Below are 27746 nucleotides of genomic sequence, written 5' to 3' on the forward strand. Positions count from 1 at the left end.
GTCAGTATCAGCTTCTTCCTCTGAATCCTGAAGGCATCTTCAAGCCTGAGGGAGGCAGGAAGCAGTTCGTTTCCTCTGATAAGAGAGCAATAAATTCTCTTTCTCTGAAAGATTTAGGTGTCCTGTGGCTGCCATCTTGCTGCGAGTACCTCATTCCTTTCTTTAAAAAATACCTCACATACACAGTTTCTATTTTAACATTATGTTATAACCTAAACTACATTTAACACACTTAAAAAATCAATTAAAAAATCAATACAGCATAACATCCTAACATAACACATAATATTCGTTTTAATATTTGCAAAGAGCCAATCATAAAATATGCATTCTTCACACCATGGGTGTCCCTTGTCCATGGTGCCACCATCTCCGGGCTCCTGGGCTCCCCCTTATCGGGGTGTCTGACACCGCAGGCTGCAGAGGCTCCCCCAGCTCCGGGGCCCCCTCTCCGCTGTACCAGCCCCCAGCCTGCCAGGCCCGGGCCATCCCCCTGTGGCTCCGGGCTGACGCTGCAGCGCCTGCCCCAGGCAGCCCGACCCCCCCAGGGAGGGTCCCCCGCACCCCCGGCCCAGCGCAGGGGCTCTGCCGGCACCAAACACCGGGACCCCCAAAATTCTGCCGGGCCAGAGCCACCGAGGGGCGCCCGGCCCTTGGCCTGCTATAGATACAGATTGCAATATTGGCTTTGTGCAAATGTTAACATGGATTTTAGATGGGTGCTGTTAAAATAACTTTGTTATAAAGATACAGTTTTCATTTCTGTTGTTAATTATAAGCTTAGACATAATAGTGATGTAGTTGATATCAGTGTGCTTGTGTTACAGTGCCTGCTTGGATGGGATAACATCCAATGAACATGGGATGAGGACACCTGGTACAGATGTGCCAGCTATCAGCACTCATCCTCTGAAGGCAGTGTGGGCAGTGGCCAAAACTGAGGATGATAAGAAAGGACCAAAATCACAACCAAGGAATACACATGCCCTAAAAAGGTGGAACTGAGGAGGACCCATGCTAAACAGCTCTTGGAATATTTTCTTTGGGAAAAAAGAAAATATTGGAATATTTTTTCTTTGGGAAAAAAAGTTTACTATGCATAAGTGTCACAGATATCTTTTATGGAAAATCCTTTCCTTAGGATTTTTCCTCCTGAGAAGCTGACAGGCCTCAGGAACAAAATGTAAACATTGCTTATCTGCTGCTGTGGAACACAACAGGTGGATCTGTGATTGGTCTCATGTGGATGTTTCTAATTAATGGCCAATCACAGTCAGCTGGCTCGGACAGAGTCCGAGCCACACACCTTTGTTATCATTCCTTCTTTTGCTATTCTTAGCTAGCCTTCTGATGAAATCCTTTCTTCTGTTCTTTTAGTATAGTTTTAATATAATATATATCATAAAATAATAAATCAAGCCTTCTGAAACATGGAGTCAGATCCTTGTCTCTTCCCTCATCCTTGGACCCCTGTGAACACAGTCACAGTCAGACTAAACAACAAGCTGCAGACTGAGCTCACAGATGCACATTTCACCTCAATCCAAATGGATTTCTCCTCTGGAAAATTCCCCCTCTGCATCAGAGCCCTCTCCCCAGGCTGGGTCCCAGCCTGGCCTGAGCACTCGACGCCAGCAGTGGGAAAAGCTGCACTGCCAGAGGGATCGGGGGCTGGCCGGGCCTCAGAGTAATTCTAGAGCTAAAGCATGAGAGACATTAGCGCCGCTCAGATAATACATGCCAGCGCTCATCCCGGGCCCGGCCACCGCCTCCTCCTCCTCCATAGGAACCCAGGGTCGGTGCCCAGCCCCGCGGCTGCAGCCCGTGCCTGGTGTGTCTGTGCCCAAGGGCTCTGGGAGATGTTGAATTTTCATCTCTTTCTCTCACCTGCAGCTCTCCAGGCCGCCTGTCAGGATCCCCTCTGGGCACCAAGGCTTCTCCACGGGTCTCCCTCATTTGGCTGTTCCCTGTTCCTCAGCACTGCTGTGACCAAACCATGGGGAAAAACTTTCATTAAAGATGTGTATTTTTGAATTGGCTTCTGGCAAATATTCAAATGAATAACTTTTGTGTGGTGTGTTATAAAGTTATGCTGCATTAATTTTCTTAAATAGTGTGTTAAATATAGTTTTAGGTTGTAACAAAGCAGCAAAATAGAAACTCTGCTATGTAGAATACTATTTTTTTAAAGAAAGGACTTGCACTGAGATAGCAGACACAGGACACCTAAACCTTAGAGAGAAAGAGAATTTATTGCCCCATTATCAGGAGAAATGAACTTCTTCCCGCCTTACTCAGCCATCAGGATTCAGCCTGGCCTGAGCACTCGACGCCAGCAGTGGGAAAAGCTGCACTGCCAGAGGGATCGGGGGCTGGCCGGGCCTCAGAGTAATTCTAGAGCTAAAGCGTGAGAGACATCAGCGCCGCTCAGATAATACATGCCAGCGCTCATTCCGGGCCCGGCCACCGCCTCCTCCTCCTCCTGCTGTTGCTGCTGGGGCCCTCTCAGCCCGGAGCCGCCGTTTCCAGCGCCCAGGGCCGCTCTCTGTGGCTGCAGCCGGGCCCCGCCACAGCAGCCCTTGGCCCGGCGCTGGAGCCGGTGCCGCTGCTGGCAGCAAACCCCACCCCGGGCAGAGCCGCCTCGGCCCGGCTCTTCCCGCGGCCCCGGCTCGGCGCCGCCGCCATCGCCCTCAGCGCCCTCGGCCCTCCACCGCCTCGCCGGGCCCGGCCCGGAGCCCTGGGGCCTCAGCGCCCTTCGGGGCGCCGCGCTCGGGGCAGCGACCGCTCGGGGCACCGCGGATCTGCCCAGCCCTGGATCAGCCCCGCTCGGGCACCGCGGATCTGCCCGGCACTGCACCAGCCCAACTCCGGCACCGCGGATCTGCCCAGCCCTGCACCAGCCCCGGGCCGGCCCGCACCACGCACCCACTGCCGCCGCCGCTCCGCTGCCAGGGACACGCGGCCGGAACGGGCAGGGCCGGGCTGGCAATGGGACCCGCCCGCAGCCGCCTCCGCCTGCCCCGGCACCAATCAGCGCCTTCCACCCACCGCAATGGGCATTTTGAATAACGCGCGGTTTCTGATTGGCTTTTGGCAGATATTCAAACGATTACTTGATGTGTTACGTTAGAAAGTGATGCTGTATTAGTTTTCTTAAGTAGTGTGTTAAATCTAGTTGTAGGTTGTAACAAAATGTTAAAATAGAAACTATGCTACGTAAGATACTTTTTTTTTTAAAAGAAAGGACTCACACCAGTCAGCAGCCACAGGACACCTAAATCTTTCAGAGAAACAGAATTTATTGCTCTCTTATCAGAACAAACGAACTTCTTCCCGCCTCACTCGGGAAGAAGCCGTCAGGATTCAAAGGAAGAAACTGACACTGACCAGACAGAATCCTGTGTTTGAATGGAATTTATGCATCATGTATGAGGTGTGTGAATATGCAACAGGTTATTGTTTTTTAAGGGTTAATCCCTTGTTAACGTGTGTCCTTTATCAGGCTTATTTTGCCCAGAAAAAGGTACCCGGACATGCATAACTCTTTGCTTCTATTGTCTCTTATTGTCCTAATCCAAATTGTCCAATTATTACTCTAATTATATTGCTATTTTTATAACCATTTTATTATCATTCAACTTTTTGAAATTTTAAAAACACGTGATTAGCGTTTTTCACACTTTTTAACACCAATTCGTACATTAAAAGCAGGCATAGCTTTATTTTGTTGCTGGGATCACCCAGCCCCAGCTCTTTCACTCCCCAGCTGGTACCTGTGTCACAGGTGAGCAGGCAGATGATGCTGCCCTCAGGAGCTGGGGCCCAGCACCCAGGTGCAGGTGAGGTGCAGCAGTTCTTTTCAGGGATTCTGAAAGTGAAGGAAAAGGAAGTTTATTTTCTGACTCTAACATTTATAGGTTTTTAAAAGTGACCATGGATTGGAGGCTGAAAGTGCCACCTCTCCAATGACACTGGACAAACCAACAGTTTAATAAATTTCTTTTCTTCTATAAAAGAATGCAAAACAAATCTCAGGAGCTCATTCCTTCCAGAAAGATTATTGATACTGCTCTAGAAGGCACCTGGGAACAGCATCTCAATCCTGCCCATGTTTTCCCAAAATCGCTCCCTGCAGCAGGAACAGCTGGGTGCAGTTGTCACTGCAGATGTTCAGGCACCCAAAGCAGCTGCAGCTGTTTGTCAGCAGCAGAGCAGATATTCCCTGTGCCATCACCTTTCCATTGGGATACAGAAGCTCTGGTTCTGGGGTATGTGATCCTGCCTGCTGAACTCCAGGGAAATCCACATTGCTCATTGGAAAACCCACCTGAACTTTTCTTTTAAATGTGATGGAGAAATGTCTCTGCATCCGGGGGCTACTGTGGTGCTAAATCACCTGAGGAGTGTTGGGGTGTGCAGGAACCCTACAAGTAAGGGATCAATAATCCCTGGACAGAAGCTGGGCTGCTCAGGAGAAATAATCCCTCGACAGAAGCTGGGTAACTCAGGATCAATAATCCCTGAACAGGAGTTGGGCTGCTCAGGATCAATAATCCTGGACAGGAGCTGGGTAGCTCAGGATCAATAATCCCGGGACAGAAGTTGGGCTGCTCGGGATCAATAATCCCCACACAGAAGTTGGGCTGCTCAATCATCTGAGGAGTACTGAGGTGTGCAGGAACCCTACAGGTAAGGGATCAATAATCTGTGGAGAGAAATTGGGGTGCTCAGGATCAATAATCCCTGGACAGAAGCTGGGCAGCTCAGGATAAATAATCCCTGGACCGATAATGGGCTGTTTAGAAGAAATAATGCCTGGACAGAAGCTGGGCTGCTCAGTTTTAATATAATATATGTCATAAAATAATAAATCAAGCCTCCTGAAACATGGAGTCAGATTTTCATCTCTTCCCTTATCCTTGGACCCCTGAGAACACAGTCACATACCTCCCTCTCAAATACATCTGCATGCAATTTCACAACAGGTTCATACACATTCATTCTACTGATTTCCTGTTACATTTCCTGTGAATTTTTCTTTATCAGAAAGAATTCCTGGGGTCATTTTGACCCTGCTTTCCACAGCAGCCTCTCTCTCTGTTTCAGAGTTCAAGGGCCCCCCCTTTATCTCTGTCTTGGGCTGCAGCAGTTTCTTAGAGCACAGGCTTTTGTCAGAACAGGCAGTCAGGATGTCACAGACATCTCTCCTGAAAAATCCTTTCCTTAGGATTTTTCCTCCTGAGAGGCCTCAGGAACAAAATGTAAACATTGACATTATTTGCTGCTGTGGAATGCAACAGGTGGATCTGTGACTGGTCTCATGTGGTTGCTTCTAATTAATGGCCAATCACAATCAGCTGGCTCAGACTCTTTGTCCCAGCCACAAACCTTTGTTATCATTCTTTCCTATTCTATTCTTAGCTAGCCTTCTGATGAAATCCTTTCTTCTGTTCTTTTAGTATAGTTTTTGAAATAAACAGGGCCAGGAGACTTCTCCTTTTTAATGCCTTTATTAAAAGTGATCAGCTCAGGATTGGGCGGCTCGACGGGTCTGCAGCATCCGTCATCTCTCACAAGGCAACTCAGAGGAGGAGGATATGCGCAGCTCTGTCCACAAGGGGCAGAGCTGGGGGAATCCAGTCCTCGTGGAAGCCTTTAGGGCGTGATGTCCCCGTCAGATGGTGCCCCTCCCACTCAGTCGGCCTGGTCTCACCGCCGGGGTCGTCTCTCATGGTCAGGACGAGAGGGTCCGAAGGTGTTCCGCGTCTCTGCAGGCTCAGCATTCGGCTCCTCACGTCCAGACATCACTCCAGTCTCTCAACTCTTAGGTGGCTCGTTGTTTTTGGGGTTTCTCCGTGGGTTTGGAGTCGGGGGTCCCACAAAGCATTCTGGTCTTGGGAGTCACTTTGCATAACCCCCCCCTCACCCTCTCAGGTGTCTTCACTATTCTGGGAAAGGTACAACTTAGCCTTGGGAAGGTCCCCACCCAGGAGAAGGGCCATTAACTCGCCCCAGCCAGGGCTTTTACTAATACAAAAACAACCATTAACGACAACGACCCGTGATTACAATAACAAAACGCGCAGAACTTGGGCAGGGCCAGTGATCTGGCTGCCTCTTTGTAACTTTTTCTCACAAAAAAAATATTAACCGAATTTTTGTTCATAACAGTTTTAATGTAATATATATCATAAAATAATAAATCAAGCCTTCTGAAACATGGAGTCAGATGTTCATCTCTTCCCCAATCCAAGAACCCCTGTGAGCACAGTCACAGTGAAGTTCTACCTGTCTGTTATTGTAATCACCAGTCGTTTTAGTTAATCGCTCCTTTTGTATCGGGATGGCCCTGCCTGAGGCTAAATTGATGGCCCTTCTCTCCAAACAGTGAGAGGACGGAATATGGGGGGGGGGGGCATCAGAGAAAATGCAAAATAACCTCGGGACCAGCATGCCATGGGAAGCAACCCCACCAAACTTACCGAAAAAACCCCAAAAACAATGAGCCAATACAGAATTAAGAGATCAGAGTGATGTCTGGAGGTGAGGAACAAAGTACCCAGCCTGCAGAGATGCTGAGAACCTTTGCTGCCTCTCACCCTGAGCAAGGACCTCAGCTGCCAGGCTGTCACAGCCCAGCTGGGTGATGGCACAGCGGGGGATGGACAGAGGGGTCAGGGGTATTATAAATAAAAAATATGCCAATTTTTTGGGCAAAAAAGGGTTGCAGAGTGAACCAGTTATACCAGTTGCTGCCAAGGTGAAGTGTCGCAGACATCTTTTCATGAAAAATCCTTTCCTCAGGATTTTTCCTCCTGAGAAGCTTAGAAGCCTCAGGAACAACATGTAAACAATGATTATCTGTTGCTGTGGGATGCAACAGGTGCATCTGTGATTGGTCTCATGTGGTTGTTTCTAATTAATGGCCAATCACAGTCAGCTGGCTCAGACTCTGTCCGAGACACAAACCCTTGTTTTCATTCTTTCCTATTCTATTCTTAGCTAGCCTTGTGATGAAACATTGTCTTCTATCCTTTCAGTATAGTTTTAATGTAATATATATCATAAAATAAAAAATCAAGTCTTCTGAAACATGGAGTCAGATCCTCATCTCTTCCCTCATCCAAGAACCCCTGTGAACACCGTCACAGGTGGGACCCCCAGCTCTGCCCTTTAGTGGACAAAGCTGCACTTTCCTCCTCCTCCGAGTCACCCTGGGAGCAGTTTCGGACCCATCGAGCTTCCCAACCTTGAGCTGATCACTTTTAATAAAGGCATTAAAAAGGAGAAAAAGTCTCCTGCCCTGTTTATTTCACCCGGTGTCACCCACCTACCCAGCCCCAGGGGCCACACAGCGCCTGAGGCGTCCTCCTCCTGTGCCACCCGGTGGGTGACATGGCCCGTGAAGTAGGGGGCGGCCACCTCACCGGTGGGGACACAGCATCAGCGTCATCACGATGGGTGGTGACCCCTGAATTGAGGGAAGAGGACTGGAAATTGTGTCCTGACCACTGCAAAAATTGTGTGTTGAACCCCAAAGTCAGATCCTGATTTCCCAGACTGGGTGCTCAAAACCACTAAATTGGGTCCTGACGCCTCAAATTGGCCTTGCAACCCCCCATCAGGTCCTGTCCCCCATCCCCAGTCATGTCCAAACCCACAAATCAGATCCCAAATCCCCTCAAAGGGGTCCTGTTATGTCCAAACCCTCCACATTGGATCCCAAATCCCCTCAAATTGATCGTGACCATTCCCAAAATTGCGTGTCGAGCCCCAAAACTGGATCCTGATTCCCCAAACCCGGTGCTCAAAACCTCTAAATTGGGTCCTGACCCCTCAAATTGGTTTCTGACCTCACTCAAATCAGATTCTGCCTCCCCCAAATTAGGTCCTGACCCCTCAAATTGGCCTTGCAACCCCCCACGGCATCCTGTCCCCCTCCAGTTATGTCCAAAAAGCCTCAAAATCAGATCCCAAAGACTCTCAAAGGGGTCCTGTTATGTCCAAATCAGATCCCAAAGCCCCTCAAAGGGGTCCTGCTATGTCCAAATCCTCCAAATCAGATCCCAAAGCCCCTCAAAGGGGTCCTGCCCCCCCGGTCGGGGTCCCCCCGTACCAAGAGCAGAAGCCGACATCAGCTCCCCACCAGGGTCCATCGCCCGCGCTCAGGGCCCAGCAGGGCCAGGAGCCGGCGAATGGGGGGAGACAGTATCGGGGTCCGGTGGGTTCTGCTGTGGCCGGTGGGTCTCGGTCTGTCCTGCTGGCTCCCGGTCCTGCTCCCGGTTCTTCCCGCCGGTGGTTCCGGGCAGTGCCGGGGGCCCGTGCGGACCCCGGTGCTGCTCGCAGCGTGTCCCGGTCCGGACCGTGTCGCCCTCGGACGGCCCCGATGTGGTCCCGATGCCGCCACAGTCCCTTCCCGGCAGCCGCCGCCGTTTCCCGGAAGGCGCGCGCGGGAATCCCGGCCTGACACGCCCACGCCTGAAATAGCGTCTGTGATTGGTCAAAGCGGAGGTGACATCATCGGTTGCCAGGCAGAGGGGGCTGGAGCGGGTTGGGAGGCGAAGGAGACGGTGCCCGGAGGGGGCGGGGTCTGGGCGGGGATGGGGGCGGGGCAGGGCGAGGAGAGGGCGGGGCAGAGCGGCATGGGCGGGGGCTCGAAAGCGAAACCTTAAGGGAGCTTTTGGGAGCTGAACTGGGAGCGCTGGTGTGGACTGGGGAGTGCCCCAGGCTGGACTGGGAGCCCTGGTGTGAACTGGTGAGTGCCCCAAGCTGGACTGGAGACATTGATGTGGACTGGGGAGCTGAGAGGGCTGAACTGAGAGCACCGTAGTCTAGACTGGGAGCACTGGTGTGGACTGTGGAGAGCCCCAGGCCCGACTGGGAGCACTGCTGGGGACTGGTGAGTGCCCTAAGCTGGACTGGAAACATTGATATGGACTAGAGAATGCCCCAGGCTGGACTAGGAAGTGCCCCAGGCTGAACTGGGAGCACTGGTGTGGGCTGGTGAGTGCCTTGTCTGGACTGGACAGTGCTCCAGGCTGAACTGGGAGCACTGGTGTGGACTGGCAAGTGCCCCGAGCTGGACTGGGACCACTGGTGTGGACTGGAGAGTGCCCCAGGCGGGATTTGGAGCACTGGTGTGGACTGCTGAGCTCAGGGGTCTGAACTGGGAGCACTGGTGTGGACTGCTGAGCTCAGGGGGCCAGACTGGTAGCACCGTAGTCTGGACTGGGAGAACTGGTGTGGACAGGGGAGCGCCCCAGGCTGGACTCAGGAGCGCCCCAGGCTGGACTGGGAACACTGGTGTGGCCTGGGTAGCTGAGAGGGCTGGACTGGGAGCACTGGTGTGGACTGGTGAGTGCCCCAAGCTGGACTGGGAAGTGCCCCAGGCTGAACTGGGAGCGCTGGTGTGGACTGCTGAGCTCAGGGGGCCAGACTGGGAGCACTGTAGTCTAGACTGAGAGCACTGGTGTGCACAGGAGAGCGCCCCAGTCCTAACTGGTTTTAACTGGTGTCTCCACAGGCTGTTGCTCATTCCTCGTGAGCCCCACAGAGAGCACTGTCCGTACCGGTCCCACCATGGCGCTGCCACCCGCCACTCTCCTGCCCGGTGTGCTGCTGGTGGCCGACGCCCTGGCACTGGTGTTACTGGTGCCGCTGGTGCCGCTGCTGGCGCTGCTGGGCGTGCTGGGCGTGTGGCTCGAGGCTGCCCTGCGCTTGCCCATCCTGGCCGTGGCCACCCGGCTGCCAGCCCCTCGCCGTCCTTCCGGAGCCACCGCGGCCGCCGTCACGGCCGCCGCCACCCCCGCGGTGTTCGGAACCTTCCAGAGCCTCCCGGGGCCGCCCGGGGCCGGCCCGGGGCTGTTGGCGGCCGCGGCGCCCGCCTGGCTCGGGGTCACCCACGCCGCTGCCGCCCTGGCTGTGCTGGCCTGGGCCACGCCCCCGGCCCCCAGCAGCGTCCCCGAGACCCCCGGAGGCGTCCCCAAGGCTCCCGACAGTGTCCCCGAGACCCCCGGAGGCATCCCCAAGGCTCCCGGCAGCGTCCGGCGCGCTCTGGCACTGACCTGGGAGCAGAGGAACGTCCTTGGAGCTGCTGTCCTCTGCCTCGTGCTGGCTGTTGTTGGTGGGTGACTGTCTTGGTTTAGGGCAAATTTAGGAGAAAGCCTCCAAAAGGGGCCCCTCCAGAAAGCAAACCCACACAGCCCGTCCCCAAACCAGTTCAGGAAAGATTCCTCAGAGAGAAGTGGAAAGAACCTGTTTATTTAACAGGCAAAGCACACAAAATGAACAATACCAGATGACAACACTCTTTCACCACTCTGAAAAAGATGACAAATTCACAAAGTCTCTCTTGGGGGTGGTCGCTCTGTTCTCAGTCCCTCTGGTCCTGGGGCAGCTGCTGCAGCCACAAAGTGCAAACTCTCGGTGTTCCCAGGTCCCGGTCTGGAGCAGGCTCAAGTAGGTCCAAAAAAGGGAAAGGAGAAACAGTCCAGGGAAAAATTCAGACTGCTTAGCTAAACTAAATAATGAGTGGAAACAAAAGCAAGAGCGAAGCAGGAGCAAAGCAGAAGCAAGAGAAAAGCAAAAAGCCAAGCAAAAAGCAAAAGCAGCACCATGTACTGCCCGGTGTCTGTGTCCCGCCAGCCGTGGGGGAGCGTCTGATAACAAAACCAAAGCAAAACTTTCACTCTTCAGAGCCAGTCTTGAAGGCACAGAACATGATATCCAGCATAAACAGAACACACAGATGGGGATACAAACATCCTAACATCACCTTAGGACGTTGACATGTGGTGACAGGCGTTGACACCCCCAATTTGGGCTCTGCAGCCCCAAATTGGGAACCCCCCAATCTGGGATACCCCACCAAATTGGATGCTGGCGCCTTAAAATTGAGTGTTGAGCTCCTAAATAGGCGATGACCACCCTAAAATAGAGTGGTGACCCTCCTAAATTGTGAGTTGACCCCTTCAGTTGGGTGCTGACCCTGCAAAAATGGGGTGCTCACTTTCCAAATTGGGTTCTGACCCTGCAAACTTGACTGTTGGTCCCCCAAAATTGGGTGCTGACCATCAAACTAATGGTCTGATGCCCAAATATGGATGTTGACCTCTAAGACCTGGGATCTTAAGGTCCTGATCTCCTATGTTTAGGTTCTGATCCATAAAATTGTGTGCTGAAACCCCCCAAAATTGGTACTGACACTTTAAATTGGGTGTAAAATCCCTAAATTTTTCACGAAACCCCCCAAATTGGGTCCTGACTTCTCTAAATTGTCTCCTGCCCAAATTGTGTCCCGCCTTTCCAAAATTAGATCCCCGCTCCCCAGACCGGATCCTGCCCCCCACAAATCAGGGTCCCCCTGTGTCAGTGGTCTCACCCGCGGTGACGCAGCCTCGGTGACACCCAGGGGAGATGGCAGGGCCGTACACCACCGGGAAGGTGCTTGATGCCGTCGGGAGTGGGGATGGAGTCACCGCTGGAGCTGTCGGGATGGTGGCGGCTGCTGGAGCCACAAGGTGGGTTGGAGCATTCCCAGGGCCTGTCCCCGTGTCCCCAACGTCCCCGATGTCACCGTGTCCCTGTGTCCCCACAGTGTGCTGTTTTCTGGCTGCCGGGGGTCTCTCTTCATGCTGTTGATGGCGCGTCTCCGTCAGAGCCTGAGCCTGCGTCTTTTTTCCCACCTGGTGCACCAAGACCTGGACTTCTTCCAGGGAACACCAGCAGGTAACGGGGTACGGCCCAGCCCAATCCCACCTGACCCATCCCACCTGTTCCATCCCATCCCAGCTAGTCTGTCAACCCAGTCCCATCCCCACCATCCCATTGATCCCATCCCATCCCATCTCATCCCATCCCATCTCATCCCATCCCATCCCATCCCATCCCATCCCATCCCATCCCATTAATCCCATCCCATTGATCCCATTCCATTGATCCCATTCCATTGATCCCATCCCATTGATTCGATCCCATCCCATTCCCACCATCCCATCCCATTGATCCCATCCCATCCCATCCCATTGATCCCATCCCATTGATCCCATCCCATTGATCCCATCCCATCCCATCCCATCCCATCCCATCTGTCTGTTATCCCATCCCACGACTCCATCCCCATCATTCCCATTCCCACCATCCCATCCAATTCCATCCTATGCCATCTTCCTGGCTTCATTCTACTCCAGTGTTCCATCCTGTCCCCATCCCACTTTCCCATTCTAGCCACTGTTCTGTCCCCATTATTCTCACTCCCGTGCCTCCACCCTGTTGCGTATCCCCAGCTGCCTCACACCATCCCATCACCCCATCCCACCATTTCCTTTCCCACCATCCCATTTCCCCTGTCCCGCCCCATTCCACCCTGACCATCTCCACAGCCATTCCCATCATCCCATCCCACTGCTCCCCATTACATCATTCCCATCCCAAATGGGATCATCCATGATGGGATCATGGTCTCACCCACCACGATCCCAACCTCTTTTCCCACCCTGCAGCTGAGCTCCTGGCTCAGTTTTCCATGGAAGTGCCACGGGTGTGCAGGGCAGCACTGAGTGGAGCCAACCAGCTGCTGCGGAGCCTGGTGATGTCCCTGGTGGTGGGGGGGTTCATGGTGGGGCTGGCACCGGGGCTGGCACTGCTGGCACTGCTGGAGGTGCCCCTTGGAATCGCCACCCGCCGCATCCAGAGCACCCGCAAACAGGTCAGGAGTAGGAGGGAAAGAGTGGGAGGGGACTGAAGAAAGGTGGGAATGGTGGAGCTGGGATGGAGGCTAGGGGAATGGGATGGTGGGGATGGGATGGGATGGGATGGAGAATGGAAAGGAGGACGATGGAGGTGGAAATGGTGGGATGAAAGGGGATGATGACGAGGGGAATGGGATAATGGGGATGGGATGGAGAATGGAAAGGAGGACGATAAATGGTGGGATGAAAGGGGATAAAGACCAGGGGAGTGAGATGGTGGGAGTGCTGACATGAGGATAGAACAAAATGGTCGAGATGGGACTGGTGTGGATGAGAAGAGAAGGATGAGATAAGGTGGTGGGTATGGGATGAGACAGTGGGGATGGGGATAGTGGGATTAGGAGAATGGATGGGAATGGTGAGGGTGAGAGAGAAGGGCGTGGGATGGCGGGAATGCAATAGTGGGGATGCAGTGGGTGTGGTGGGATGGGATGTGGATGGTGGGCCAGGAAGGTGACCTGGGAAAGTTGGAGATCCCCTGTTGCTGCCACAGGCCCTTCAGCGATCCATGCTGGAAGCATCTGCCCGCACAGCCTCAGGGGTGCAGGAATCTGTTGCCGCCATCGAGACCATCCGAACCTTTTCAGCAGAGGAGGAGGAGGAGGAGCTGAGGCTGAAGGAGCAGATAGAGCTGGAGCTGGCAATCTTCGTCCTTGTCTACAGGGTCAGGGGGGACTGGGAATGGGAACAGCAGAGAATGGGGGATGCCAGGGTCAGGGATGAGGACACTGGGAACGGGAACACTGGGACCGGGAATGGGAAACCAAGCAGCTGAGAAGGGGGCACTCAGAGTACAATGGGGACACCAGGAATGGGGACAACAGAACAGGGACATTGACTTCAGGAACAGGCATAGCAGGAATGGGAATGGTGACATTAGAAACAGGATGGGGACACTGGGATAAAGGTTGGGAACATCAGTGTGGTGGTGTTTGCAGGTGCCCAGGATGAGAAAAGAGACAAAATTCTTGACTTCATGTTTCAGAAAGCTGATTTATTATTTTATGATATATATTATATTAAAAGAAAATTATATACTAAAGAAAGAGAAAGGAGACATTAGAAAGCTAGAAAGAACCGAATAATAAAATCTTGTGACTCACCAGAGAGTCTGACACAGCTGGACCTGTGATTGATCATCAAGTAAAAACAACCACATGAGACCAATCAAAGATGCACCTGCTTCATTCCACAGCAGCAGATCATTATTGTTTACATTTAGTTTCTGAGGCCTCTCAGCTTCTCGGGAAAAAAATCCTGGTGAAAAGATTTTTCAGAAAATATGTCTGTGACTCATCAGGATCAGGAATAGGGACATCAAGAGTGAGATGGGGACACCAGAACTGGAATGAGGACACCAGGAACAGAGATGAGGCCACCAGGAACAGAGATAAAGACACAAAGGAGTGGGATGGGGACAGGCAGAATGGGGACACCAAGAGTGGGTTGGGGGCAGATGGAATGGGGACGCCAGGAGTGGATTGTGGGCAGCAATATCCCTGTCCCACCTACAGGTGATCAAACTGGCCATCCGGGTCATGGTGCTCTTCAGGAGCCACCAGCAGCTCCGTGACGGATCCATCACTCCTGGGGTCCTCGTCACCTTCCTGCTGTACCAGGACAGAGTTGGTAGCCATATCCAGGTGATCCCATGGAATGCACGTGTTTGTCCATCCGACTGTGCTTCTGTCCATCCCAGTGCCACCCCCTTCCTTCTCCCCAGGTGCTGCTCTACGGCTTCAATGAATTCCTGACCAACGCAGCTGCTGGACAGAGGATCTGGGAATACCTGGATTGGAAACCCGCAGGGAATGTCGGGGGGACGCGGGAGCCCCCCGAGCTTCAGGGCCATGTCACTTTTCAGAAGGTCTCCTTCACATATCCTGGAAATCCAGAGCACCCTGTGCTGAAGGTGGGTCTGGCGGGAGGTGGGGTTTCCCAGGGGTGGGAATTTTGGCATCACCGGCTGTCACAATCCATCCTTACGAACGGGTTTCTTGATAGTTCATGGATTGATCTCAGGGTGCAAAAAAACCAATACGGCACAGGAGGTTTGCAGTAATAAAACAAATGCAGCTTTATTGAATGACCACAACAAAATGCAATAGAGGGATTAAGGGAGAGAAAAAGATAGAGCTAGAAAAGAGAGAGAGAGAAGGAGGGGGATATAGCTACCAAATGCAGAGACGAAATCCTTTGGTCCAGTCCAGTCGAGGATCCACCTGTTACGTCGGGGAGATCTCAGGGTTGCAGTCCATCTGGACCCCAATTATACTCTTTTTTGATGGGGGAAGGGGAATGGATTTTGCAACCGAGTCAAAGGTAGTTTATTGTATCTTTGGGGAGGAAAGAATAATGTTTGGAAAAGGGGTACACACAGTCCATGTTCAGCAGTGGGCGTGAGCCATTGTTTTCGTGGTCCACTGCTCACACCTGCAACATCCATCTTGCTTTGGTTAGCTTGCCTCCCCTACACACCTCTCCCAGGTTGGGGGTCTCAGTCCCAGTCCTTGGAAAGAGTGTGGGGGGCCTTTTCACATGGGGGTTTCATGTCTTGGTCTTTGATGGAGAGGCTTCTTACATCTCAGTCCGTCTGTCATGGCAGTTGTAAGACGAGTGAGGGGTCTTTTGTGGAGGACCACCCAAAACTCAGGAGAAGTCCAGCCAGGCAAAGAGGGGACAGCTTCCAAGGCTACTGTTGCAAAAAGGCAAGGTGCCCCCTTCTTCTTCTCATTGGGCTCAGTGTAGCATATAGTGAATACACCTGTGGACAACAGCTTAACAATGCTCTCAGGTCTCGGGGCCTTGTTGACATGTGACTTTCTCCTTCAGAACCAGAGATTTTAGACAGTGGGGACTCTTCAGTGGTCCCCCAATGATGATGGTGAGGCAGATGAGGAATATTTCAGACAGATTCTCACACCTGTCCCCATCCCACAGGACGTGAGCTTCGAGGTGCGCTCTGGGGAGGTGACGGCGCTGGCGGGGCCCAATGGCAGCGGGAAGAGCACGGCCGTGGCGCTGCTGGAGCGGCTGCGGGATCCTGGCAGCGGGACGGTGCTGCTGGATGGGATCCCGCTGCCAGAGTATGAACACCAGTACCTGCACCGCAAGGTGGGACAGCAGAGACACTGGGAACACTGGGCATGGAATGGGGAAAATGGGGACAGGGGTCAGGGGACAATTGTGATGGTGTTCACAGGGGTTTTTGGATGAGGGAAGAGACAAGGATTTGACTCCATGCTTCAGAAGGCTTGATTTATTATTTTATGATATATATATTACATTAAAAGTATACTAAAGGAACAGAAGAAAGGATTTCATCAGAAGGCTAGCTAAGAATAGAATAGGAAAGAATGATAACAAAGGCTTGTGGCTTGGTTTTCTGTCTGCACCAGCTGACTGTGATTTGCCATTAATTACAAACATCCAACATGGGCCCATCACAGATGCACCTGTTGCATTCCACAGTAGCAGATAATCAATGTTTACATTTTGTTCCTGAGGCCTGTCAGCTTCTCAGGAGGAAAAATCCTAAGGAAAGGATTTTCCATAAAAGATGTCTGCAACAAACAATGAAATGGAACTGGGACCACAGGAGCATGGGAGCAGAAATGGGGATACTGGGAAGAGGATGGGGACATCAGGAATAGGGTGGGGACAACAAGAAATGGGATAGGAACATTGGGAAATGGGATGGGGATGACAGGAATGGGGATAGGAAAAGTGGGAAGTCAGGGGTGGGGACACTGGGGACACAGATGGGGAGAATGGGATCAGGGATGGACACTATGGGGACACCAAGGTGGGATGGGGTCATGGAACAGGGGTGGGGACACCAGGAGCCAAGACAGCATCATAGGGCTTGGGGCTGGGGCAGGTGGTGCTGGTGGAGCAGGATCCCGTCCTGTTTTCTGGAACGATCCGTGAGAACATCCTGCTGGGGCTGGAGTACTGCAAAGAGTCAGAGCTGTGGGAGGCCGCCACTGCTGCTGGAGCCATAGAGTTCATCCAGGGGCTGGAGCAGGGCTGGGACACTGGTGAGAGCCAGGGGGATGGATGGGGCACCCCTGGGGCACATCCCCCTGATCCCAGGATCCTCTGGCAGCGATAGGAGAGCGGAGTGGGTGGCACATGGTGGGGTGTGCGGGGGATCCCTGAGGTCACATCCCACTGATCCCATGGGATTGCTCACACAGTGGTGAGGGAGTGTGGGGGGTAGGGGAAAGGGGGGGAACCTCTCGTGCTGGGATCCCACTGATCCCAGGGTCCCCCTGCAGAGGTGGGGGAGTGTGGGGGGTGGGAGAAGAGGGGAGAACTCCAGGGCTGCACCCCACTGATCCCCTGTGGTCGCTCCCACAGAGGTGGGGGAGCACGGGGGGCGGCTGCCGGCGGGAGAGCGGCGCCATGTGGCCCTGGCCCGGGCTCTGCTCCAGTGTCCGGCCGTGCTCATCCTCGACGAGGCGCTGGATGATGGAGATGATGGAGCCGTGAGTGGGGTGGGATGGAGGGGGTTGGTGTGGATAGGGGTGCAGTTGGTGAAAATGGGGTATGATGGGATGGCTGGAATGGGATGGTGGGATGAGGTGGTGGCAATAAGGGATAATGATTGGCATGGAGTGGGAATGATGTGATGAAGACAGGGATTGGATGGGGTGGTGTGGGTCAACGAGGTGGAGAAATAGGACAGGATAGTAGGATGGGATAGAGACCAGGGGTGTAGGATGGCAGGAAAGTAGAATCAAAGGATGAAGACAAGGAGATACGATAGGGTGGGGTGGGATGGGGTGGGAATCAAGGGGATGGGAATGCTGGGATGAGGACAGAGATGGAGTGCAATGGGAAGGGTTGGAGTGGTAGGAGTAGGATGGGATGGGACAGTGGGAATGGGGATAGTGTGGGCAGGATGGCATAGTGGGCATGGGGATGGGATGGAGAACAGGGAGATGGGATGGTAAGAACAGGATGATAGGATTAGGGTGGGACTGAGAGTGGGGTGGGATTGGTTGGTCGGGACTGGGTGGGATCAGGTGGGACAGGGTAGGACTGAGTTGGATGGGCTGGCATGAGGGTTCTCTGATTGGATGTTTTGGAATGAGCGTTCTCTGAGCTGGATGGGTTGGGATGACTGTTCTCCTAGCTGGATGGGTTGAGATGAGGGTTCTCTGAGCTGGATGGTTTGGGATGAGCTGGATGGGTTGGGATGAGTGTTCTCTGAGCTGGATGGGTTGGGATGAGCATTCTCTGAGCTGGATGGGTTGGGATGAGCTGGATGGGTTGGGATGAGTGCTCTCTGAGCTGGATGGGTTGGGATGAGCTGGATGGGTTGGGATGAGTGTTCTCTGAGCTGGACGGGTTGGGATGAGAGCATTCTCTGGCTGCAGGCACAGCGCTGGGTGCGCACTGGGCTGGCCAAGACCGTGCTGGTTGTGTCCCACCGGCCGCAGGTGCTGGACGGGGCCGATTGCCTGGTGCTGCTGGAGCGCAGGGCCGTGATGGAGACGGGAACACCAGCGGAGCTGCGGGAACGCCGCGGCGCCTACAGCCGCCTGCTCGTTGGAGGAGGCAGCACCGGGCAGCCCGAGGGCCCCGGGATGGGCAGCGAGAAGGGGGCTGTATCTGGCAGGGAATAAAAGGGAATCAGCCCCAGTGTCCCCATTCCCGGTGTTTGTGTCACCAGCCAGCTCCTGGTGTCCCCAGTCACAGTGTCCTGTGAATCCCTTCTCCCCACATCCTCAGGATCCCAACTCCCTGTGTCCCTCATGTCCCCACTGTATCCCCCAGGTCTGCCCATTCCCTGGATGTGTGTGTATCCCCTGTATCCACCATGTCCCCATGATCCCTGGTCCCCATGTCTGCTCCTGGACATGGGGCACAGGGTGGGAAATCAATCCCAAGGAATGGATCTGGGCATGGGTGTCACGTCCTCATCTCACTCCTGCTGTGCTCACTCCAAGCTCCTGGTGTCCCCAGTCCTTTCCCAGTGTCCCCATCCCCAGTATCTTTATCCCAGTTCCCAATGTCCCCTTTTCTATTCCTCATTCCCTGAGAGGAAGTGCTGGGCACTGGAGGATGGGACTGAGATTTATTGCCCAAACCAGGGTATTTATACATGAGAAATAAAACATTTTGAGCAACTGTAATTCTTGTGCTTAAAACATGGGAAAACAGGAAGTCAGTCCGTTGGGAAGGGCTGCTGTGTGATGAGTGGGAACAGCAGGATGAGCTCTGCCAGCAATTTGTGGCTTTCTGCAGGGAGAGGGAAGGGGTTGGACCTGCACCATGGATCATTCAGCTGGTGATGAGAGTAAGAGTTGGTGTCACCCTGTCTCTGTCGCCATGGGTTGGATCTGGCTGAAGAGCCCACAGAGAGCAAGGATCTCACCAGATCCTACTGCATCCCTTGTACCCCAATCCTGCTCCACCAACACCACCTGATCTGTTTTGGAATCCCCTCAATCCTGTTCTGGAATCCCATTCCAATGCTGCCCCATCCATCCCACCTGATCCTGCTCTGGAATCCAGCCCAGATACACTTTAGAATTCTACCTGATCCTGATCTGGAATCATGCCCTGGTCTGGAATCCTGCCCTATATCCCTTCTGGAATCCCGCACAGATTCCCCTCCGTACCTGTGGTCACGCAATTGGTTTCTCTGCCTGTTTCTGCAGAATGAGAGGATCCATGAGATTCCAGCATGGATCACACACCAGGATTCACCTGCATGGAGGTGATCCAGAGCTGGATCTGCCTCCGTGTTAGGTGACATGTGGAGGGTGAGGGGCACAGGAGACAGACGCCACTCACCCTGATGTTTGTGTGGCAAGAGAGGGTTTTGTTTTCCACTGCCTCCTTTATATAGAGCATTTGAAAGGCCTGGTCTGGATGCTGTCACTGGTTTGAACTCCGCACCCCTTTGGGTCCTGAGCCACTGAGATGCCTGCAGGCTTATGAGAGATCAAATTGGCCAAAGCTCTTGTCACTGAGCCCAGGGGCTGGCAAGGTGACACCAACATCTCACCCTTTCTTTTCTATAAATTTTGATTTGCATTATAGCTGCAGCATTTATGTCCAGGAACTGCTAGGGGAGAGCTCAGGTAAATATGCCCCAGGCATTAGGCTTATAGGTTACAGATTGCAACTTATTTGTAAAAACAACAAACCATTTAAGCCTTGAAGAAAATAAAACAGTCTGTAAGAACAAGAATCATTCAACACTTATTAAAGAAAGAAAAGCAAACACAAAAACTAGGAAACAATCTGTAGACAAGGAAAACAGTTTGTAAACAGGGGAATAATTTGTAAACAGATGAATCTTTATGTGAACTGCAGTCCCAGATTTCCATGAGGTTGTCACCAATCACTGATCACACGGCTCTGTGTCTGCTGAGGGTTTATCAGGAGGTGCTGTCAGGATGCAGTGCAGGCTGGATGCATCTGGCAGGTACCCAATGTGTCCCACTGTCTGTTGGAACACATGAATGTCCCCAAGCCCAGGTAATGAGATCCCAGGGACCCCCCCATGTATTGGTAAGGAGGTCTCGTGCCATTCCCTTGGATTTGGGCAGCTGAACATCACACGATTGCATTGATAAGAAGTGATTTAGCGTAACTGGCTTCTGGGATTTTCCTAAGACTGTTAAGTGATTTAATGTGTATAGAGCTTTAGCTATTCTACTCTGTGGGGTCTCACCACATACCTCCCTTTTGTTTATTAACTATACCTTTTCAGGCACCATGTGCTCTTTCCACTATTGCTTGTCCAGCTGGTAAATGAGGGATGCTGGTTTGGTATGATACACCCCAGAGCTGTAGAAATTGCCTGGTTTCCTGGGAAGTGTAGCAGGCCCTTTATCAGTTTTGATGGTTTGAGGACTGCCCAAGGCTGCAAAAGCTGATTGCCAGTGTACCATGGCACCCAGTCCCCTTTCCCCTGTGTGTACTGTAGCCCATATTGCTGAGGAAAAGGTGCCAATTGAGACACAGGTGTGTTTTAAACGGCCAAAATCAGGGATGTGTGTGACATCAATTTGCCAGATTTGCAAAGCACACAGTCCATGAGGGTTCACTCTTATCTGCAATGGTGCAGCGTGACCTTGACAGCACAGATGCTAACAATATTACAAACCTCTGTGTTTGACAGCTGAAATTGCTGTTGTAAAGCTCAAGCATCTTGGTGGAAAAAACTGTGCAATGCCTTTGTTTGTGGAAGCACATCTGGCTGTGGTGCTGAATGGGTACCAGAAAAAGGTACCCGGACCGTCTGTAACTCTTTGTTTTTATTGTCTCATATTGTCTTAAATCCTAATTGTCCAAATTTTTATTACTCTAGTAATATTGCTATTTTTATAACCATTTTATTACTATTAAACTTCTAAAATTTTGAAAAACAAGTGATTGGCGTTTTTCACGCAGTGTCTGACACAACATCCCACGGACAGGGAGGTCACAGGATGTAAAAAACGCCAATCCTGTCACTGCTGTGTCCCGGCACTGCACCGAGGACATCCCCCAGCGTGATGGCCATGTCATCCCCAAGGGTATGACAGGGTGTCCCCAGTGTCACCAGCCACCCTCAACTGAGCCATAATGTCTTCCTTATCAGGCATTGCACGGTAGGTGGTAATTGGACCACTGAAAAGGAAAGCTGTTAGCTGTTTTTCATTCATGCGAACCCAGAGAGGAGGCGAACGGCTAGGGCTAATAATGCTGGAATCGACTCCAGTGTCCAACAAGCCTGAAAATGATCCTTTCTGTCCTTGAAATTCCACTTCCACCCTTTTCTTGGGTCTCTCAGAAAGGTTCAAAGCCAGTAAGGTAAGTCCTCTGGTGGATTCAAAACCATTTTCCCCCCTCTCTTGTCCTTTCATAGTCTGTAATCCCTTAGTCATTTGGCTCAAGTGGCACCAGCTGAGCAATTCTCAGTCCTTTGTTAATTTGGAGTGGTGGGAAAAGAGTATGCACCATAACATATAGTCCACATCAATGACGCCAGGCAAAACAAATAATCCCAACGCAGATGATCTTCTGAAAAGCAAAGCACCCACCGCGTGACCCTGTATAACAATAGGTCCGTGAATCCCTGTCAGGATCTTCCGTGGGTGCAGGGTCATCAGCATAACTTCTACGGCGGCTGCCGGTTCCAAGCCGAGGCTCCCTGTGGTGTCGGGTTGGAGACAGGAGAGGGTGCTGATGCTGCAGCGACAACTTCTGTTGGTGCGTGGTCACTGCGGTTCTGGCACCAACTAGGCGTTGAAGGCAGTGCTGCTGACGTTTGAAGAGGTCCAAGAGCAGCTAACACCTGATTTTGAGAGGTCTTTGCCTGTTCTTGTAAGCCTAGCCCTAAATGTGCTATGCATTCATTTACAAGCCCTTGCCAATGAGCATTGAATAACAATTGCTGAGGCTGAGTAAAGATCAATTTATCTATCTCATGACAATCATTCACCAAAAGAAGAAGACTGGCATCAAAAATATAATCTAACATCTGTTTGGCTGGCTCACTTTTCACTCCAAACTGACTAACAGTAGACCTCAGCTGAGACAGCAATTTCCAATCAAGAGCTGTAATAGTAGCCTGCATGCCCCCTCCCTCTTGCGGATTGAATACAACAGGACAAGCCAGCTGGGTAGCAGCGCTGATAAGCTCCCCATCCCCCTTTTTAATAGCGTCTCTGGCAAGCGCAGCCCAGGCCAATCTCCACTCCCTTGCAATAGACCCTGCTAGGTCATTTTCCGCCCCAGGGATCGGCTCATTGATTTTCGGGAGATTATCGGATGGTCTTGGCCATAGTTCGTGTTGTTCAGGGGGTGTGGAAGCCTCAGAAGCGCTCTGTGTAGCCTGGCTTAAAGCAGAAGAGGGCAGCAAAGCAGGTAATAAGACCGTCCTCATTGCAGGGGCTACTGGTAATCCCCTATCCTGATCGTATCCCCTGTCCTGGTCGTAATCTTTATTACACCCATCAGCGGCGCTAGCCTGCTGGGCAGCCTCTTTCTCAGCCTGAAACTGCAGTAATTCATTGCGAATGACCCGCCATAATTTACCTAACTTCTTGGCAGTTTTATCGCCCTCTAAAGTAGCCTCCCATAATAAATCACGGAATTTACGCCACTCCGTTAACTCGTGAACTGTATGGGGCTTAATAAAAATTCCCCTATCGTAGCCATAAGCCAAAAGCCCTGGTAAATCCTTTTGCAAATCTATCCCCTTAACCTGCCCTTTTTGTAAAAAGGCAGTAAATAAATCATATGCTGCTTGCCTTTTCATACCTAAAATCGTCAGCGCTGTTGCAGCCTCTTCAAGGTCCGTGCAGCACGTATCAGTCGGGCTCGCCTGTACGACACCCGAGGCACGAGGCGTCTCAGCTTCTTTTTTATCTGCTTTTTTTTTCTGTTCTCCGCGTTTTCTGCCGTCCTGGCTGCTTCTCAGGACCTGAGCGTGTCTTCACTCCTCCGTGGTGCGTTGCTGTATCACAATCGGGTGTCACCATTTGAGGAAGCGAAGGGAGTCGACCACATCCTAATTGATCAGCATCGAACTCCAATTTATTGATCTAGCTTACACTCTTTTATAGTGGTGTTAATTAAGCTTATACATATTACAAAACCCGAGCTCATCATTGGTTGTAGATTACACACCAACCCCTCTTTGTTGCCAATACCTGTGGTTTTCTTGTTGAGACTAATACTTGTTTTTCTCATCCTGTTATTGACTTGTTATTAACTTTTCTCAAGGCCTCCATGTGTCTCTGCCACCACAGTGGTGACAGCTGTGTCCCCTCAGTGTGACTGTGTCGGTGTCACCCCAGGTGTTCAATCCTCTGAGACTGTCTGGAGAACAGCAAGGGACGGTCCCCGCCGTCCTTCATCCCCTTCTCTGCTGGCCCCAGGTATGTGCTGGAGTGGGGACAGGAATGTCCCCACGTGCCACCCCTGTCCCTGGCTGGGTTCACAGTGGGATGACAGTGACAGTGGGGACGTGGTGGTAGGAACTGCATCGGGCAGAGCTTTGCCACGGCTGAGATGAAGGTGGTAGTGGCATTGACACCGTCCCAGTTGGTGCTGCGGAGGGACAACGTGAGGTCACCCCCGCACCGCCAGCCCGAGCTGATCCTGCATGCCAAGGACGGGCTCTGGCTGCTGCTGGAGCCACTGGTGGGAGTGGCCTGAGTGACACGGGTCACCAGGACATGGGGACATCCCACAAGGCGGGTGTCACAGCCAGGGGAAGAGCAGGGAATAAATGGTAGCATGAAAGGGACAGTATCATGGTGGTGGTGGGGATGTGTTGTCCTTGGCCATGGGACACCTCATGGCATGGACATGTCAACCCATGGACTTGTCTCCTAGGCCACTTGTGTCGCCATCCATGGCCATGTTCCCCATGTCCTCATCCATGGCCATAGAGCCCCATGTCACCATCTCTATCTGTGACACCCCCCCATGCCCAATATCGCCATCCACAGCCATGTTCACATCCATGTCCTTGTCCCCATCCCCATCCCCAACATGTCCCCACCCATGTCCCACAATGTCACCATCCGTGTGATATTTAAATGTCTTTATATTTACCCCAATGTTGGGTGAAGGGCAAAGAAAAATGAGAGAAAATAAAGACCAAAATAAAAGCATTTACGTGTCCATGCTGGCTGAGGATCCATGTGCTTGGGTGGGTAGAAATGACCTGTTTTAAGAGGGATTTCCACTCCATTGTCTCCAAAATCCTGGGTTTTTGCCCCAGTCCATCACCATTTGGCTGTGGAAGATGCTGGTGGGCCAGAGAGAATTAGAATCATGGAATGATTCAGGTTGGAAAAGACCTCCAACACCATTTGGAATTCCTGGATGCCACCCGAAGCAATGATTGGATTCCAAAGGTCAGACTTTTTGGTGTCAAAAGTAAAAAAAATGTCCTGTCCCCTATGAAATTCTGATGTCAGTTTGCATCCCAAGGGATTTTTCTCTGGCTGTGTCCAAGTACCCAAGGGAAGCCAGGAAGATGTGGAGACCACCAGCCAGGTGTCTTCCCAACATGGATCACCAGGACCATGGATGACCAAGTCTCTGCCCAGCGAGGGTCACTGTGGACCATCCAGTGGGGGTCCCCAACGGGGGACGGAGTTGAAGCAGCGCTCAAAGCTCTTCCTGTCACTGTAGGACACAAAACAACACGAGCGCACACACTGCTGCTCTCAAGGGGGAGAAAAGGGAAGTTTATTTTCTGACTCCAACATTTAGAGTTTTCTAAAAGTGACTGGATTGGAGGGTGAAAGTGCCACCTCTCCAATGACACTGGACAAACCAACAGTCCATCAAATTTTTCTTCTTCTAAAAAAGAATGCAAAACAATAAGTTATTTACAGAAAGTGTGTGAGAAAGTTTGCTACAAGAATGTAAACATCAGAAGGCTTAGAAAATCATAAAAAATCAAGGCGACACTCTTCCTGCACACAGGGCACTTGTAGGGCATCCCTTACTGCTGCCTCCCTTGGTGTTGGGTCACAGCAGAGTTCTGGGAGAAGCTCTTCCCACACTTAGGACACTGTCAGGGCCTCTCCCCAGTGTGGATCTGCTGGTGGGTGACAAAGGTGGAGTTTTTCTTCAAGCCCTTCCTGCAGTCAGGGCAGCAGAAGGGCCTCTATTCTGTGTGAATCTGCTGATGCTTGAGGAGACAGTATTGGCTCTGAAAAACCTCTCCCCACACTCAGAACACTCATAGGGCCTGTCCCCAGCGCAGATCCTCTGGTGGGCAATCAGGCTGGAGTTCTAGCCGAAGCTCTTCCCACATTCTCCACACTTGTAAGGCCTCTCCCTGGAGTGGATCCTCTGGTACAGAATCAGCCCACTGCTCCTTCTGAAGCTCTTCCCACATTCCCTGCACTTGTAGGGCCTCTCCCCAGTGTGGATCCTCTGGTGGGCATTCAGATGGCAGCTCTGCCTAAAGCTTTTCCCACATTCCCTGCACTTGTAGGGCCTCTCCCCAGTGTGGATCCTCTGGTGCATAATCAGGCTGGAGTTCTCGATGAAGCTCTTCCCACACACTGAGCACGTGTAGGGGCATTCCCCAGTGTACACTGTCTGGTGGATGATCAGGCGAGAGCTGTCACGGAAGCCCTTCCCACATTCTCCACAAAGGGTCGTATCCCAGTGTGGATCATCTGGTGGAGTTTCAGGCTGGAGCTCCTCCTGAAGCCTTTCCCACATTCTCCACATTGATAGGGCCGTTCATTGGTGTGGATCCTCTGGTGGATGATCAGGTGGGAGCTGAACCTGAAGCTCTTCCCACATTCCCCACACTCATGGGGCCGTTCCCCGGTGTGCATCCTCTAGTGGATGATCAGGTGGTAGCTCGTGGGGAAACTCTTCCCACATTCCAAGCACTGGTGGGGCTTCTTGCCATCATCAAGCTGCTCACAGACCACCACCTCAGAGCTCTGGCCAGAGCTCCACCTGCCTTCCTGGCACAGGCTGGGTCCTTCCTCCTCAGAGCATCCTGGGCTGGGTTTGCAGCCCCTCCTCCTGTGGGATCTCCAGGGCTTTTCCTCCCCATTGCACTCCTGTGCCCTGTAGCCACTCAAAGTGGCCTCTGCCACAACGTTCTGCCATGGGGATTTGCCCTCCCTGGTCTCCATCCTCAGCTCCTGCTCTGGGGGAGGAAGGACAAGGAGAGGATGAGATTTGCATCTGTGCCACAGGGAAGGGGAAGGAGATCCCCCCAGTGCATCCCTGGCTGGACACCATCAGCAGCATCAGTCCTGCAGCCGGGGGCCGTGTTGGGCTGGGAGATGGAGCCGGAGAGAGGGGGAAAGGGGCAGCAACGTCCTCCTCACCTGCCTGGGTGTCCTCGGGCATCTTCGGCTTCCTCGCAGCCTTCTTCTCTATCCAGATAAGGTTTGGGAATGGGAAATCCTGGTTTGCGGAAAAAACAAGATGTGAGTGCATTGCCTTCGAAGGTCCCACTGATCAAGTCCATCTCTAGAAGTCACTGGGTGGCCAGAAATATCTTCAAAATCAAGGAGTCCAAAAACCCCTCCCAGGAGTTCCCTGTTTCCAGTGTCCTCACTTTGGGGTTATGGGCTCCCTATTCTCAGAGCTGCTGGGGGGCCCATGGGTCCTGGGAATTCCCCCTCTCCTGGGTCCTGCTTACACAGCCTGAGGGTCTTTTGTGGGTCCCAGGGATAATGGGCAAATTTATGATGCTCATATCCCCATTTGTCTGAAATAAGCTTTGCACCTTTAAGGCTGGTTCTGAGAACAAAGATGGAGGAAGAAGAAGCATGGAGTTTGTTTTCAGAACCTCTCTCACTCTTCCACATTCCGGCTCCTCTGTTGTCTGTGGACAGACAGACAGCGGGACAGAGCCCTCCTTTGCTTTTAGTTAGTTTTAGCTAGCAGAGGAAGAGAAGTTCCCTGGACTGTGGTTTTTGGTTTTCCTTTTCTTTGGACCTGTCTAAACCTGCTCTGTACTGAACACCCAGAAGAGCACCAGGTGCTCACACCTGTGCCCCACCGGGGCTGGGCCACGGCATTTCCAGCACCAGAGAGACTCATAAGAGACTCATAAGAGACTGATAAGTGACTGAGCAAGCCAAGCTACAGCCCATGGAGGGACTTTGTGAGTTCGTCATCTCTTTTGGAGCAGCAAGCAGTTTTATTGTTTAATACTGTTAATTTTTGGGGTTGGTGAGTGCTTTGCCTGTTAAATAAACAGTTTTTTCCACTTCTCTCAAAGGAAATACTTTTCCAGAATCAGTTGGATGAGGGGCCGCTTGACTTTGGTCTTCTACAGGAAACACCTTTAGAGGTTTTTCTCCCAAAACTGCCCTAAACCAGGACATTGGCTTTGAAGGTCCCACTGGCCAAGTCCATCTCTAGAAGTCACTGGGTGTCTGGTGGCCACAAATACCTCCAAAAACCAGGAATTCCAAAAACACTCTTCTAGGAGTTGCCCATTTCCAGTGTCCTGACTTTGAGGTTATGTGGGTCCCTCTTCTCAGA

General features: G+C 52.2%; 1 protein-coding gene and 2 non-coding genes across 3 annotated transcripts; 1 reads left to right on the top strand and 2 right to left on the bottom strand.

The window, feature by feature from the left end:
• Positions 1-1676: 1676 nt before the first annotated feature.
• On the bottom strand, positions 1677-1759 carry LOC128937738 (small nucleolar RNA SNORD45). The gene has a single exon (XR_008483088.1). It is a non-coding gene; the product is annotated as a small nucleolar RNA SNORD45 (small nucleolar RNA).
• A 618-nt stretch (positions 1760-2377) lies between these two features.
• Positions 2378-2460, bottom strand: LOC128937732 (small nucleolar RNA SNORD45). Its single transcript, XR_008483082.1, has one exon. It is a non-coding gene; the product is annotated as a small nucleolar RNA SNORD45 (small nucleolar RNA).
• A 7119-nt stretch (positions 2461-9579) lies between these two features.
• On the top strand, positions 9580-23918 carry LOC128937687 (antigen peptide transporter 2-like). Its single transcript, XM_054277473.1, has 14 exons — positions 9580-9987; positions 10030-10123; positions 11411-11519; positions 11597-11727; positions 12501-12706; positions 13243-13413; positions 14264-14392; positions 14473-14661; positions 15690-15863; positions 16630-16789; positions 17112-17239; positions 18116-18364; positions 20913-20986; positions 23738-23918. Exons 1-14 carry the CDS (start codon positions 9580-9582, stop codon positions 23916-23918), a joined length of 2403 nt encoding a protein of 800 aa, XP_054133448.1.
• Positions 23919-27746: the final 3828 nt, after the last annotated feature.

Source organism: Melozone crissalis, unplaced genomic scaffold (assembly GCF_028551555.1).
Source record: "Melozone crissalis strain CALT ecotype California unplaced genomic scaffold, PUWL_Pcris_2 ptg000021l_1, whole genome shotgun sequence".
Classification (NCBI taxonomy): Eukaryota; Metazoa; Chordata; class Aves; order Passeriformes; family Passerellidae; genus Melozone; species Melozone crissalis.

Excerpts from the sequence above, each read along its gene's own strand:
- LOC128937687 (XM_054277473.1), top strand. The coding sequence starts at position 9,580 with ATGGCGCTGCCACCCGCCACTCTCCTGCCCGGTGTGCTGCTGGTGGCC. Across the intron at positions 9,988-10,029 it reads CCCCCGGAGGCGTCCCCAAG|GCTCCCGGCAGCGTCCGGCG; the intron begins GCTCCCGACAGT and ends GGCATCCCCAAG. Across the intron at positions 14,662-15,689 it reads CAGAGCACCCTGTGCTGAAG|GACGTGAGCTTCGAGGTGCG; the intron begins GTGGGTCTGGCG and ends CCCATCCCACAG.